The sequence below is a fragment of the Sander vitreus genome, chromosome 6 (assembly GCF_031162955.1).
Source record: "Sander vitreus isolate 19-12246 chromosome 6, sanVit1, whole genome shotgun sequence".
Classification (NCBI taxonomy): domain Eukaryota; kingdom Metazoa; phylum Chordata; class Actinopteri; order Perciformes; family Percidae; genus Sander; species Sander vitreus.
The window spans coordinates 30,122,781-30,137,823 of record NC_135860.1 but is presented as its reverse complement, the minus strand read 5'-3'; the positions used below and the strand labels follow the sequence as shown (position 1 = coordinate 30,137,823).

The window sequence follows — 15,043 nt, the reverse complement described above, 5'->3', positions numbered from 1 at the left end:
CTTCTACCTTCAAGAGCATAACTCCTACTTTTCTCGCCTGCATTTTTTTTCTTAAAACTTTTGTAAACACACACCCTTCCCCATTTTAACTGATATTACATGCAAAATATATTTGTGCACATGATTGCTTGGGGAGGTGGAACATGTGTACATTTAAAAGTAGTTTTAGTGGTGCAACAGAAAACTCAGATTGGACAGATAGTCTAGCTAGCTGTCTGGATTTACCCTGCAGAGATCTGAGGAGCAGTTAACCATAGTCCTCACAAATCCACCAGAGTTTAGAACGTCAACACAAAGAAAGCGGCAGGGGATTGCTCCGGTGGCAACGGAGCAATCCCGGAAGTGGAACGTTATAGACTAGGAGACTAGTGGAAGGTCCTAAGTCTATTGTTTCCAATGAGAGAAGTGAACTTGACCACAGATGATGTACTATTTCGCCCTATAGTCACCAAAGTAAATATTGGACCCATTTTTCACAAGCCACATATCTCCCAAACATTTTTACACTAAAATGGCATTTTTCAGACGGACAAAATTGAGAAAATGTAGTCTACTTTGTTTAGGATCTTTTTCTGTCTCAGCAACACACTCTCACGACAAAGATAAGCTACATATTATAGGTCCAATTCTGACTTTGCTTGTTTCTATCTTGCTCTCATAATATAAAGTCAATCTTTTTAAAGCCATAGTTCAACATTTTGGGAAATACAGTTACCCGCAATTTCCACCAACTGCGGAACGTCTGCGGACCGGCTCCGCTGCGTGTTGGCTGCGTGCTCCGCCGTCCTTCAATACCCACCAGGTCCGGATTTGTTGTGGAACGGCTGCGGCCATGACTGACAGCTGTAGTCACGAGGACCCACGAGATCTCGCGAATTCACGTATGATCTGTTGACTTCAGGCCTGTCTCCGCCCATTATGACGTTTTCAAGGTGTAGTGCAGGGAAATATGATCCGCCGTGAGCACGGTGTATTTTATTTTGAAAATTAACCGGATGTTTTATTTTGTTTCTGTGCTCGACTTCCTGTCCCGCACAGTCTGCCCTGTGCTGAAGTCCTGCGGAGCTCTCCGGCATCCGGCAAAAATAGAAGCTCTGCGTATCTTAAGGTGACCAGATTTCTGAGATAAAATCCGGGGACATTTTCAGCTCAGAAGCGTAAATACTCCCAAACAGGTAATGTTTTTATCTTTGTAAACTTAAAACGGGGACACTGCGGAGCGGATCCGCAGACGTTCTGCAGTTGGTGGAAATTGCGGGTTAATCACTTTCTTGCCAGATGAGAACTTCTATACCACTCTCATGTCTTCACAGTAAATATAAAGCTATATATGCTATTTTATTTATTTTGTATTTTATATTTTATATTTTATATATTTCTCATTTTTATGCTAGCATAAAAATTAGAAACGGGGAACACCTGGCTGTTTCCATTGGTAACAAAATCCACCTTCTAACACCTCAATAATTAACATGTTATAGGCTATCTTGTTTGTTTAATCCGTACAAAAACCAAAGTGTAAAAACGACAGGTTTTTGGTTTGCTATTGATTTTTGGTTTTACGAGCATTGCTGCTGGCAACTTTGCGCCTGGCCAAGAAATAGTCCCAAACAAAACCCCCGATAAAACACAAATTGTCGTTTTCGTTACTTTTGGACAGACGCAGGCTAACTGTTTCTTGTGTTTCTAATCTTTATGCTAAATTAAGCTAACTGGCTGCTGGCTGCAGCTTCTTATTGCTGTACAGACACGAGAATGGTATCAATCTTTTTCACTTCTTATAGACTGCGGTGTAGACCTACTCTATCTGTAAAGTGTCCTGAGGTAACTTCTGTTATGATTTGACACTATAAATAAAAGTGAATCGAATAGAACTGAACACTACTCTCTGTAAGAAAGTGAAGTGTATTTTCCCAACAATTTCAAACTATTCTTCCACTAAATTAAGGTACACAATATATGTTTGTTCCAAGTCCCTGCTGATCCTCCTGTCTTTTCTTTCATGCTTCCATCTCGAATGACTGCTAATGACATGTTGCTACTGTAAATGGACACACCCGTGCAGGGGTGTAGCACAAAATTCTGGGCCCTGTAGAAAGGCATTTTCTATGGGCCCCTCCCCGCATCCACAGCTATTCGATCTAGCATCTTTTTGGGCCCTCCTCACATGAAGGCCCTGGATACTCAGTCCCCTTTCCCCCCCCCCCAGTCTGACGCCCCTGCACTTCTGTGAAAGGCCCAAGGTGCGTTTAAGCGTACAGTTACAACGACAGATTAGAAAACAATGCTTGAGTTAAAGGCGTGGCTGTTTGAGGTGGGTATGGGTGTGGGGGGGTGGGGGATGTGTGTGTGTGTGTGTGTGTGTGTGTGTGTGGTGTGTGGTGTGGGGGGGTGTGGGGGTGACACAATCCCCAGACAAGATCACAGCGTGTCTGTAGCATCTATTAGTGTCTCAAGTGCTTCAGCAGCAGCATTCAGCTCCTTTACTGTCCCTGGACCTGCAGGCTGTGAGATCTCAGAGACATATAATAAGGCAGATTAGGTGAGATATGGGCCTCTCTATCTCCCTGTGAAACAGGACCCCGCCTGTAACCTTCCGCATTAATTTTCCAGGATAATTTGAAACCAAGCTTACCGCACACGCCAACCCTTGGAGATAAAAATCTGAAATAAAGGGTTTTTTCTGTACTGAAGTGATTGCTACTGCTGCTTCTTCTCTCCACAGACCCTGTATAACCCCATGCTACTTTTCCTCGACGGCGGAGCGATTCTCCAGTTTACTGTCACTGAGGGTCAGAAGCAGTTTGACTGAAAAGGTTCTGGAAATCCCATTTCTTTCCTTGTGCCTCTGATCCCCAACCAAAACTAACTCTGCTGTCAGCGGTGGGAATATCTCTTAGACAGCCGGGACAAACTGATGTGACCCTCCTGGAAATCCAGTTATCTCTGTGAAAAGGTGGGCGAGGAGACAGAGAGGGGGGGTGGCAATACCTGGCTATTTGTTCTCTAGTTATGTCATCACTCGCGTTTTCTCAAGCAACACTGGCTCAGAAACTGGTCGCCCATACGGTATCTGAGACCATGGTCACGCTGGCTGCATAGTTTCTGAGCTCATGTGTTTCCGATTGAATTTGACACCCTGTTATTCCTTCGTCTTTACTTTCCTCAGTTACCCCAGCAGCAGAGAAAGGATTCCCCCTTCTGTTGACAGTTAAAAAAATGAAATGTCTATTGTTTGACACTGGATTTAAATCACCTACTGTCATCACAAAAGACTCTGCACACAAGCCAACAGAGCTTTGTTTTGCACCTTGCAGGAATTGTTTCATCACTCATCGCTGCTCATTTTTCCATTTTGGCGCAACATAACAAGCGGCTGTTTTCCCTTCCTCTGCTGAATGTGAGGTTGGTAGAAAAAGGTCAGGTTTTCGCTGGATTGCTCCTAATGAGACACATATTCTAATAATTACACAGGAGGAACCTGAACCTTAACATCTCTTCTGGCTGATACCGTAAACAAACAAAATGTCACACAGCTCCATTCCTTAAAAATAGCTGTAATTAGAAAATAGGTAGAACATCAAAGTGCATCGGCGGTGATGTGTTTAGCAGGCGTTTCTTTATTGCAGGCCAATTACAGAAGATAACCCATATGGGGTTTTGCTGAAATCTATATTTTTATGCAGAGGTGAATGATACTATTAATTATATTCAATGTGTCATAATTGTTCAGGAATTAAGTGTTTTTTCCAAAATATTATTCTTGTAAAGAAGGAAACAACACATGGACCGTCACTGAAATTGTTCACAGAACCTTTTAAACGGCAAAGAAAACTCTGGATTATGGAGTCCCCAAGTATTCAATATTACATAAATAAATACATTATAAAATAATCATATGAATGAAATACATAAAAGAACAGATACATTCATTTTATTTTTAAATGTTCCTTCTTTTTTAAAAATCTGGATTTATTTCATAATGTCCCTTTTGCCCTTAGCCAATCACATGTGCCCTCATCCTCCCAGCAGGCTAACCAACCGCGAGCTAGCTAACAAAGTAGCTCCGTTTTACAACAGCCACGGATGTCTGTTACCCCCCGCTTTCTTTGTGTTGTCATTTTAAACTCTGGTGGATTTGTGAGGACTATGGTTAACTGCTCCTCAGATCTCTGCAGGGTAAATCCAGACAGCTAGCTAGACTATCTGTCCAATCTGAGTTTTCTGCTGCACGACTAAAACTACTTTTGAACCAAAACAAGTTCCTTCCCGAGGCTATTTTGCAGAGGCACCGTGGCTCCGTCCAGTGCTTAGCACCGCCCAAGATGATTGTGATTGGTTTAAAGAAATGCCAATAAACCAGAGCACGTTTTTCTCCCATCCCGGAATGCTGTGTGGACTAGCCAGACCCTCCTCCGCAGCGCTGTGGAGGAAGGTCTGGCAATGCGAGACTACTGCAGAGGTAACTCGGAAATAGCCAGTTAGCTGCTGATGCTGCTAAGTCTGGCTCCATTTACTCCCGTACATATATTTTTCTCAAATGTAGTCTGATGGTAAACACCAGAAAGGGGAGGAACTTCTTCTCTCTATTATGAAATGAAAACAGACTTTTGAAATACAAAAATATAATGAAATAAAAGTTAATAATATTTCATAATAATTCATTTGGTTTTAGTATTTGCATAGTATTTATTATTTCACAATGATCTGGTCAAAACACATATTACATTATTTATTCATATAATAATTGACCTAATTATGTCTTTTTTAATTTTATATTGAACATTTTGGAGCTCCATACTGATGACATTAGGCACAGGTACAGCTACAAAAAAAGATGCAAAAACCCCCTTAAAATGTCACTAAATGTGAGTGCAGTGTTGAATTGAGAGAAAGTAGCCATCATGATACATCAGTGCAGTTGATATGAGATACTGGATCATGTGATTAATCCAAGCTTTGATGGTCCATCCCAGCAGACAGTCCTGACCTTCCTGACCTAAAGGAAAAACCCAAAGGCAACGGAGATGTTACACTTCATGGTACATAAATCCAACTCATGCAGTCAGATAAATGGCCTGAAAAACAAAACTCTTTTTTTATTGGGCTCAACTGTCCAGTTTGCCTCTGGCAAACACGTTGCTAGTAAAAGATTGCTTTATGATGAATAGAAGAGAAGCAGAGGGGAAACATCGCTGTGTTTTTGGAATTCTTTTTTTTTTCCTTTCCATATTTGAAGTTGCTGAACATTTTGACTAAATTAATACAAACTCAAATCAGATGACCGGCAAAGACATCGGCATCACCCGAGGTGTTTACTGTTTTTGAATTCTTGCTCCCATTTAATTTTCTGACAACATAATGTCATTCATGTCCTTCCATAACCACCAACCAATGAATCATCCATTTCACAGTGAGTAATGAGGTGCTAGGTATAGTATTTATGCAAAACAACCCATCAGTAGAGCTCTGTGTTGTGCTGTATGCGTATACCTGCTGTTAGTCTCTGACAGCGGCTTTGATTTAGCTTTGCACCGTGCTGGGCGGAGGGACCCGGTCCAAACCATGGCAACCATCTCTCCACACCTGGGAAACACATTGACGAGGGGGCTCTCGGATCCGTTGTAACTGACTGATAGTTCCATGTACGTTTCCAGATGTGAGATTCAATTTCACGGACCTGCGATCAACCTGTCTGACACGCGCCAAAGCAAAGTATGAAAACCAAAGTTATATATAAAAAAATATATATATATATAAATAAAAAAAAAAATTTTTAAAATGACATTTTCTTTCGGAGCTCTTCATTTGTAAATTTGTTTCACACCATGCATGTACACAAAACCCTGACATTTTCTTTCTGAGCTCTTAATTTGAAATGATGGTGATTCAGGAGCTCGTTTTTACTGCTGTATTCGCTGTAAAAGCTGCACCATGTGATCGTAAACATGAATAAAACTCACTGTCTGTGTGTCCCCTCCTGCAGACCAGAGTGACACTGTGCAGAGGCACAGCTTCTGTGTGGGCCTTGGAGTTAAGACAAGTGCAACAGAGTAAATGGGATAATCAGGGTTTACAGATCTGGGTGGCTAGTGACGCAGGGCTTTACGCTGCCTAATGGAGCATCGGTGTGTATGCAACAGCCATACCCTGACATGGCTGTTGCCTGCCCCTTAACTTTCCGCTGGGCCTCACCTCCACTGAAGCCCCTCACATGCAAGTGCTGCCTGAACCAGGGACTGTCTGGTGCCTGGACAGAATATGAATACATTTCTAAATAGGTTTCCCTAAGACAAACTGAGCCTGTACAGAAAAGCAGGGCTAGAATAGTCTCTAAAGGAACATCATGTAGTGCTTTCAAAGACCCTTATTGACTTGAGTTGTATTTAAAGGTGCTTTTACAGTTCCTACCAGGGAGAGGCTGCAGACCCTGATCTGGAAGTGTTCGTGGTCTGGGAGGATTATGAGCTCACAGAGATAATATGTCCTGTCTGTTTCAAACAACACAAGTCCCATTTCCTTGGTGGCTATTTGAGTTAGTAGCCTACAAGTTACTTTCATGTGACACTTAAATAGGAAATAGTCCCTTTAAGACACTGTTATTACTTTATGTCAAAACCTAAAACAGCCCACAGAGGGCGACATGGCCACACCAAGTGAGCTTTACATGCAGATCAGCACCAGTTGAATCTGACAGAGATTTAAAAACAAAAAATGGTATATTCATTTATTTTGCTTTTTATTTTTTGAATTCTATATTTTGTTATAGAAGGATGATGGCACCTGGCTCTAAATATCTTGTAATTTATGAATGAATTCAGGTGCATCAATTCTGCTTTTCAGCAGAAAATATTGAATAGTGGGGGGAGTAATATCCTGTTAATGTAAATGAGCACTTCAAGGCCTACAGATTCAAAGCATTATGAGAATATGAGTAAAGTGTGCTGCTGGTTTACAAAGTGGAGCCTTAACAGTGTGCTCATGTTGAGCAGGGCTTTCAGTGAGCAGCAGACTGTCAGGGGGGGGCGGGGTGAAACACAGCTGACATCTTCAGACCACAGAGCTAACTAACTGTTGCAGAAGCTCGCAGCATGTCAAGTGGGTAGTTAACAGTTAACTTCTCCACGAGTGGGGGAAAAAACATGTTGAACTAAACAGAGTTGGGGGGAAAACAAAGCTGGATTTCCTGAGCGCATTCAAACGGCATCGACGGGATTATTTCTTGGAAGCAAAAGGAGAAAGTAAAATATGTAGGAACTGTGCGTAAAAATCCACAAGATTCCTGTGAGGGGTTGATCGGAGCGGAGGATTGTGCCAAAGTGCGACTTGAGGAGCAGCTTATTCATGCAAATTCATAAAATCATAGGCGTGCCTTTGGGCGATGGAGTCACAGCCGGAAAAACAAACCCCCTCCTGGATCATCAGAGAGCTTCAAAGACCGTGATGCGCAGCGTTAGGACGCATTGACAGTGTCACCGGGGCACCGGGGCAAATGTTTTAAAAGCAGCGAGAAAAAGAAGAGAAAGTTAGGTCTCGTTTTCTACACGCGTGTTGACTGGTTGCACTTCTTCCTCAACACAACCACCAGCTCGACTGTCTGCTGCGCCACTGGATCTCCAACTACATGCTTACTTTACTGCGCAAACTGTTACGCACCGCTGCAACTCTCAATATTTGCCTTGGGTTATTCATATTTTTCTTCTTCTATGTGTTTACAGTCAATTCGGACGACTTCAGATACTAAGAATCCTGATGCGGACGAAGTTGCAGTCACCCTACGATAAAGAATTTGTGCGCAAAGACGCCATCACTGATTTGCTCCTATTTTGAGAAAACTCTTTTTTTCTTCTTCTTTTTTTTTTTTCTTTTTCTTTTATTGGAATCGCTGAGGACTCCCCCCCCCCCTTTCCCCCCCATTTCACCATGTCAGAGGACGACAGTAGCTCCACCACCAGCAACATGTCTGACACCGAAGGCAGCAACGTTAGCGTCCTCCACTGGGAGCAAGTGCAGCGGCTGGACGCCATCCTGACGGAGACCATCCCGATCCACGGCCGGGGGAACTTCCCCACTTTGGAGATGCAGCCGCGGCAGATCGTGAAAGTGGTGCGGAGTCGGATGGAGGAGAAGCAGATCCACGTCCGGGACGTTCGGTTAAACGGCTCTGCAGCCAGCCACATCCTGCACGGGGATAGCGGACTGGGCTATAAGGACCTAGACCTCATATTTTGCGCAGATATGAAAGGTGAAAGTGATTTCCAGACTGTGAAGGACATAGTTTTGGACTGTCTGCTGGATTTTTTACCCGACTGTGTGAATAAAGAGAAAATAAGCCCGTTAACGTTAAAGGTACATGCACTCTGACAACTTTTTCTCCTCTCTCTCTCTCTCTCCCCCCCCCGCTTCAATTGTTTACTTTTAGAAATGTGATTAGAACTAATTGCATTTGCTTAACGACCATTAACGCGGCCTAATGTGCAATTATAGTTTAGTGATAGTAAAATGTGGGTTTTCTGTAGTTAAAAGGATTGAGTTAAACTAATTTGGAAGCTCAGCCACCTAGATCCCATATCCAAGTACATCTGGGTCAATGTACGCTAATAACACAATATTTATAACACAAAGCATGCAGCTGTAACTTATACATACAGATACATGTTTATTAAATATAAAACCTACTTGCACAATGCAAAATTAGGCCTAAATGTGCATGTGCATGGCTCTGTTAAAGTATTTACTGTACTTTTAAGGCTATCTACTTAATATTTATGTTCTTGCTTTCTCTCTCTTTCCCTCACACACACACACACACACACACACACACACACACACACACACACACACACACACACACACACACACAGGAAGCCTATGTGCAGAAGATGGTGAAGGTGTGTAATGACTCAGACCGCTGGAGTCTCATCTCCCTCTCCAACAACCGGGGAAAGAATGTGGAGCTGAAGTTTGTGGACTCTCTTCGGCGGCAGTTTGAGTTCAGCGTGGACTCCTTTCAGATCAAACTGGACTCCCTGCTGCTGTTCTACGAGTGCTCCGAGAACCCAATGACCGAGACCTTTCACCCCACCATCATGGGCGAGAGTGTGTACGGCGACTTCAGCGAGGCCCTGGACCACCTACGTCACAAGTTCATCTGCACCCGGAACCCGGAAGAGATCCGAGGCGGGGGTCTGCTCAAGTACTGTCACCTGCTGGTGAGGGGTTTCCGCGCCGCCTCCGAGTCCGAGATGAAGTCTCTGCAGCGCTACATGTGCTCACGCTTCTTCATCGACTTCTCGGACATTGGCGAGCAGCAGCGTAAGCTGGAGTCCTATCTTCAAAACCACTTTGTAGGCCTGGAGGACCGCAAGTACGACTACCTGATGACCCTCCACGGAGTGGTCAACGAGAGCACGGTGTGCCTGATGGGACACGAGAGGCGGCAGACCTTAGGCCTCATAGCCATGCTAGCGGTGCGCGTTCTCGCCGAGCAGAACGTCATCCCCAACGTGGCTAATGTTACCTGTTACTACCAACCTGCTCCTTATGTGGCAGATGGCAACTTCAGTAACTACTACATAGCACAGGTTCAGCCGGTGTTTGCTTGCCAGCAGCATGCATACTCCACCTGGCTGCCCTGTAACTGAGTCAGCCCTGAGGAAAGGTGGAGGGAGAGAGTCTGAGCTGTTTAAACAGGAATGAGCAGCATACTCAAACCTGCCCAGTGTTTGACAGCTGCCGGAAAAAAAAAAAAAAGGAGTCTTCTTTTTTAATGTTTTGCATCAAAGCTTGTGTTTTTGTTCATAAATTGAGTATGAACGTTTGGCTTTCACCTCGAGTACTTATTTCAATGTGAATATCTCACATTTTCTGATTTTAAAATGCCAACGTCAACTGATCCTGCCCAGGCCAACCAGGTTTGGGAAAGACTCATTTGGGTAGCTTGGCAATCAGGGCTAATTGCAAATGTGTGACGGCCTTTGAATGCGTGCAGCACAAATGTCATCGAAACTGTGCGAGATTGATTGAATCTGTCAAGAACTGATTAGCCAGCACGTTCCGACGGCAGAGCAAACAAACGGCTGCATCAGGGCCCTGACAGCTACTACTACACACACACACACACACACACACACACACACACACTTAGACTCTGCTGTATGCCAGCTTAACTGAGGCAAGACGCTGTTAAATTAGTTTGGAAAACAAACTGGCATCTCCGCCTTGCATTTGGATATATTATGGTTGTTTACAGACCAAAGATTTTTTTTGGGATTGTTTCTAACATTAAAACCCTATTTTGATGGGGTGGTAAATAAACAAAACATGAAGCTATGTCTATTTGTATATGTGAACATACATGTGTTTATAAGTGCCTATAAAAGAATGATTTTTGTGGATTAGCACCACTGTGTTTATAGTCAGGCACCCAAGACAAATAGCACCCCAGAGGCTTGTGAATGTATACGTGAAATCATGCAGTCAGTGTTTGTATTTTTGGACGAAAAAAGAGCACTATGCGTTAGTGTGGATTTTGCAGTAAAGTAGCATTCAAATGTGTGATCGACGGATTGCTGCAAGATTCACATTTTTGTCGCGTGAGCATTTGGAAACTCTATATTCTATCTTCTGTGAGGGAGGAACCAAACACGCTGTATTAGGGCTGGGTATCGCCAATGATTTCCAGAATTGATTTGATTCCGATTCACAGGGTCCCGATTCAATACATTTTCGATTCAATATAAATCAGGTGAGGGGATTTTCTGTTACGATACCAATTTTGCTTGGATATAAAATAGATTCTCACAGAATAATAGAAGGGGGGTCAATTCACCACATCCATGGTGAAAAGGCATACAAACCATCGCTCAAACCAAAATCCATTTTAATTGGAGAATCGATTATTTGAATCCAGCCCCATGCAATACAGGAATTGCACGTGTTATGAGAAAGGATGGCAAGCCTTTTTTAAATCATCAGCAACAAGGAAAATGTTTACTCGCACACAATTTTCTGTATATTTTGTACAGTGGTGCTTCTCTTTTTCTCATCTGAGAAAAAAAACTATTTCTCAAGAATTATATAAGAGAGAGAGAGAGAGAGAGAGAGAGAGAGAGAGAGAGAGAGAGAGAGAGAGAGGGGAAAGCCTGCATTCAGAGAGCTGGTCTCTGTTCCCTATGCTTCCCTCCTACGGCAGAAGGCTATTTGCAGAGACAGCTCAGATGATGAGACACTATTTGCTGTAGCACCCTGGCAGGGAATTCCTCAGCTGCTGCTGAAGAGCTTGAACTTAGCTGGGGTTGGGTCTGCAGAGTTCAGAAAATGTTGTGCCAAACATTTCATTGGCCCCGCTCATAGCCCTAAAGTAGAATAGAATATGTTGACGTAGGAAAATATGCTGTGTTGATATTGAACATGGGGAGATAGACAGTAGGGGGAGAAAAAGGAAAAGGTAGTGGTTACAAGGCGGGAGGGAGAGTGAGTCGGTCGGTCTGGAGAGATGGGTGCAGCTGGTGATGGGGTTCATCCCTCTAGGGCTACCACGCGTTAGTGTACAAACTGACTCTGTTAGGGTCAGACTACAACGTACTGGACAGTTCTGCAGCTCTCCCCTTTTTTTTGCAGGGAGATCAATCATTCTGTTATCAGCATTTGCTCTCGTTTTTAATCAGGAGTGTTGATTTAAAAAAAAAGAGTGGAAACTGAAGAAAAATTGCATGCATTCACACCAGCTTCAGGAGACTTTAAGTAACCTACGTTTCATTTGTGAGGTTGCTTTAAATGATGCTTATTAATGTTTTTTTTTTTTTATGATTCATTCCACACCATTTTAAAGAACTGTGTACATATATGATTACATGCTTCAGCTTTTGCCAACTCACTTACTCCTTGCAAACTATACTGCAGCCTTTCCTGATTTCAAAATATGAATGGTTACATTACAAGCATTAAAAGGTATTTTAGGCCCAGAAGACCAGCATCAACGCAACACTGCGTTGAAAAAAGACAAGTTCTCTGGCTGAAAAATCATTTCTTTTTCATCCTGATTCTGATAATCCACTCTTGGTTGTTTTATCTTCTCAGTGATTGTCCACGTCGATAGTATCCTTTGGACTGTGCAGGCAATGTGTTGTCATTTTATACTCAGTGAAGTCCTAACAGCTGACTTGCTAGCTAGCTCCAGTCTGGCTGTCAGTTAGTGCTCGTGCCTGTCGGTTAGAGGCTGTGGGTTACTGCGTTGTCGTGTATGCGTCGTCTCAAATATCTGTTTCTGTTCATGTCAAAGTTCAAGTCTTTTACAAATCACACTTTGAAGACAGAAAAAGATCCTTGTCTTGTATGTATATTTTTTAATGATTGTTATTTTTATAAATGTATCAGACACTGCGGGTGTTGCAGTGCTTTTGAATCTGTGATCGGGCTTCAGAGGATATGTTCTCAATAGCTTTTTTGCTATATTATGTCATGTGTCCAATGGGTCAAAAGGTTAAAGATGTTTTCATCAATAAAATATCTGAAAACCAGATTTGTCATGTCTCTCGGTTTTTTATTAGTTTGAGGTCTAGATCGAGTTGACTGCACTGGTTTGGTCCAGAAGGAAACCTGCCAAACATGAGGAAATGCTCATTTATCGATACAATTCAGTTTGATTCTTTTTAAATGACAGTGAGAGTGTCTCTTTTTTTTATTGACGTTAGCCACTCAGGGGCTTTCAGACGGCTTCCCTGCCTACTCACTCAGAGAGGAAAATCCCTACCATGGCCTGCCGGGCCCAACAGGCCCAGCCAGAAACCCGTCCAGAACTGGCCCGCTGCTGCCAGAAAGAGCTGTTGTTGAATGTGAGGGGATTTGCATCCCCTCAAAAAAGAAACTTCAACGCTTTTGTAGAATGAATATATTTGCCTGCTCATCAAATTCTCTCTGTTAACAGCCCCCCCACCGACCTAACCCTAACCGGCAACTATCTCATGGCTGTCAGGCTGCAACAAAACTCTCCACAGCAGAGCTGACTGTCGCAGATAACAAAGAGTCCTACGTGTAGAGGGATATGGGAAGAGAAGAACAAAATGCAGAATGAGTAAGACATGTAGGCCATGACACAGTGCTATTAATAGCAGACTTGATAAGAACATGATTGCTTTCACTCAAGCTCATTTACAGCTCATTAATCTGGGCCATCTGAAGGAATGATTGACAGGTTGAGGCTAAATGGAAATGCACATTCAGGCACATGCACAAACATTCGTTGTGTACCTTTGATTGGTTTTTCATAAAGGATAGGACCACATTTCTTCAAGTCTACCATAAAACAAGCATGCCCATATGTACGTTGAAAGAATGTATAAAATAGACTAGATAGGACTTGATTTGACTAACTCCGACTGCTGAAGCCCCGTATTATCTTCAGCTGTGTATTTTTGCACAGAACGAGGACTGTGGATGTTGTCCCCCATTACTTATAATGAAATCACATCAGGAAGGGATTTTTAAAGGACAGGAGGAAGTGAATGCAGCGACCACAAACACTTTGTACATGTGGACATGTGAGTATTGAGACAGACTAACAAATGTGAAACTATCCTTTAAAGTGTTCACATGATGACTGAGATGCAGGAAGGTCATATTGTTGGATGGCTTCCTGAGTGACGCACCTATTTCAAGAATTTAAGAGCTAAGATTTAAGATTTAAGATTTATAGAGCTGCTTTTTTGATGTCTTGCATTTTTTTCATTTCATCGGTTTTATCATCAAGTCTTACCTTCATATAGAAACATTATTCTTATTGCACCATAGCTTCCAGCCACCAGCGGCAGCACAAACTAGAAAGCTATCAAGAGCATTTTAAGAGTCATGTGCCGTCTTTGATTTTACATGGACTCAGTTTTAGGGAATTCACCCTGACTCCATCAGTCACATTTGTTCAACTTAGGTGGGTTTATATTTTCAATTATCTGACACAAAATTTGCTTTAAAGCTGCAAAAATCAACATTATTATATCAATAATTATCGCCTGACTACAGTTCTACTCAGCTGTACTGTGTTTTAAGCTGCTTTCAGCTCATTGTTTTGGTTTAAAAGGACAGTTCACCCCAAATTAAAAATACATATTTTCCCTCTTACCTGTAGTGCTATTTATCAGTCTAGATAGTTTGGGTGTGAGTTTCCCAGTGTTGGAGATATTGTCTGTTGAAATCTCTGCTTTCTCTCCAATATAATGAAACTAGTTGGCACTGTGCTTGTAGTGCTCAAAGCGCCAAAAAATACATTTAAAAAACTCAACAGCAATGTGTCTTTCCAGTTACAGCTTGGCCGAAGAGAATGAGCCTCTCGTCCACGAGTACGCTTCCTTCTGCTCAGTGATTCGGTTGGCTGGTGTAGTTCGGTAGAAAGAAACTAGTTCCTATATGAAACTGCTCACAACTAGGTCTGTGGATTGTGTTGAGTAACTAGGTCATGACATCTGCAGAGACACATTGCTGTTGAGTTTTTCAAATGTATTTTTTGGCACTTTGAGCACCACAAGCCGAGTGTAATCTAGTTCCATTATATTGGAGAGAAGGCAGACATCTGTGCGGCCAATATCTCCAACACTGGAAAACTCACACCAAAACAATTTAGACTGATAAATAGCTCTACAGGTAAGAGGAAAAATATGTATTTTTGATTTTGTCCCTTTGAGCACCTGCAACTTTATTGTTTTTGTTCATTCTTAGTGCTCTCATTAGCTGCAGAAGGTAGCTGCTTTTGGCATAATTTGCTCTGATAACCCACTTGTTCAGCACCAAATGGCAGACAAAGTTAGTGACTCTTGGTTAAGATAGTTGAGCATTTAGCTCCCCTCACTTTATTTCCCTCAGGAGTTGGTTGGCACAAAAAACAGCGCTAAAAGTAAAGTAAATATTGGACACAACTACGAATGAATGCTTAAGGCGTTTTTCCATTACACGGTACCTGCTCGCCTCGCCTCGCCTCGCCTCGCCTCGCCTCGACTCGTCTTTTTTGGTTTTCCATTACGAAAAAAGTCCCTGGTACCTGCTAACAGGT

At 42.6% G+C, this 15,043-nt stretch overlaps 1 protein-coding gene and 1 long non-coding RNA gene across 2 annotated transcripts; one reads left to right on the top strand and one right to left on the bottom strand.

Annotated features, from left to right (window-relative positions):
* Window positions 1-4,708: 4,708 nt before the first annotated feature.
* On the bottom strand, window positions 4,709-8,227 carry LOC144520061 (uncharacterized). Its single transcript, XR_013502167.1, has 3 exons — window positions 7,923-8,227; window positions 5,494-5,691; window positions 4,709-4,999 (listed from the first exon to the last, which is right to left on the bottom strand). It is a non-coding gene; the product is annotated as an uncharacterized LOC144520061 (long non-coding RNA).
* tent5aa (terminal nucleotidyltransferase 5Aa) lies at window positions 7,059-12,322 on the top strand. The gene is made up of 2 exons (XM_078253681.1): window positions 7,059-8,349; window positions 8,865-12,322. The coding sequence occupies exons 1-2, from the start codon at window positions 7,924-7,926 to the stop codon at window positions 9,642-9,644; spliced, it is 1,206 nt and encodes a 401-aa protein (XP_078109807.1). The 5' UTR covers window positions 7,059-7,923; the 3' UTR covers window positions 9,645-12,322.
* Window positions 12,323-15,043: the final 2,721 nt, after the last annotated feature.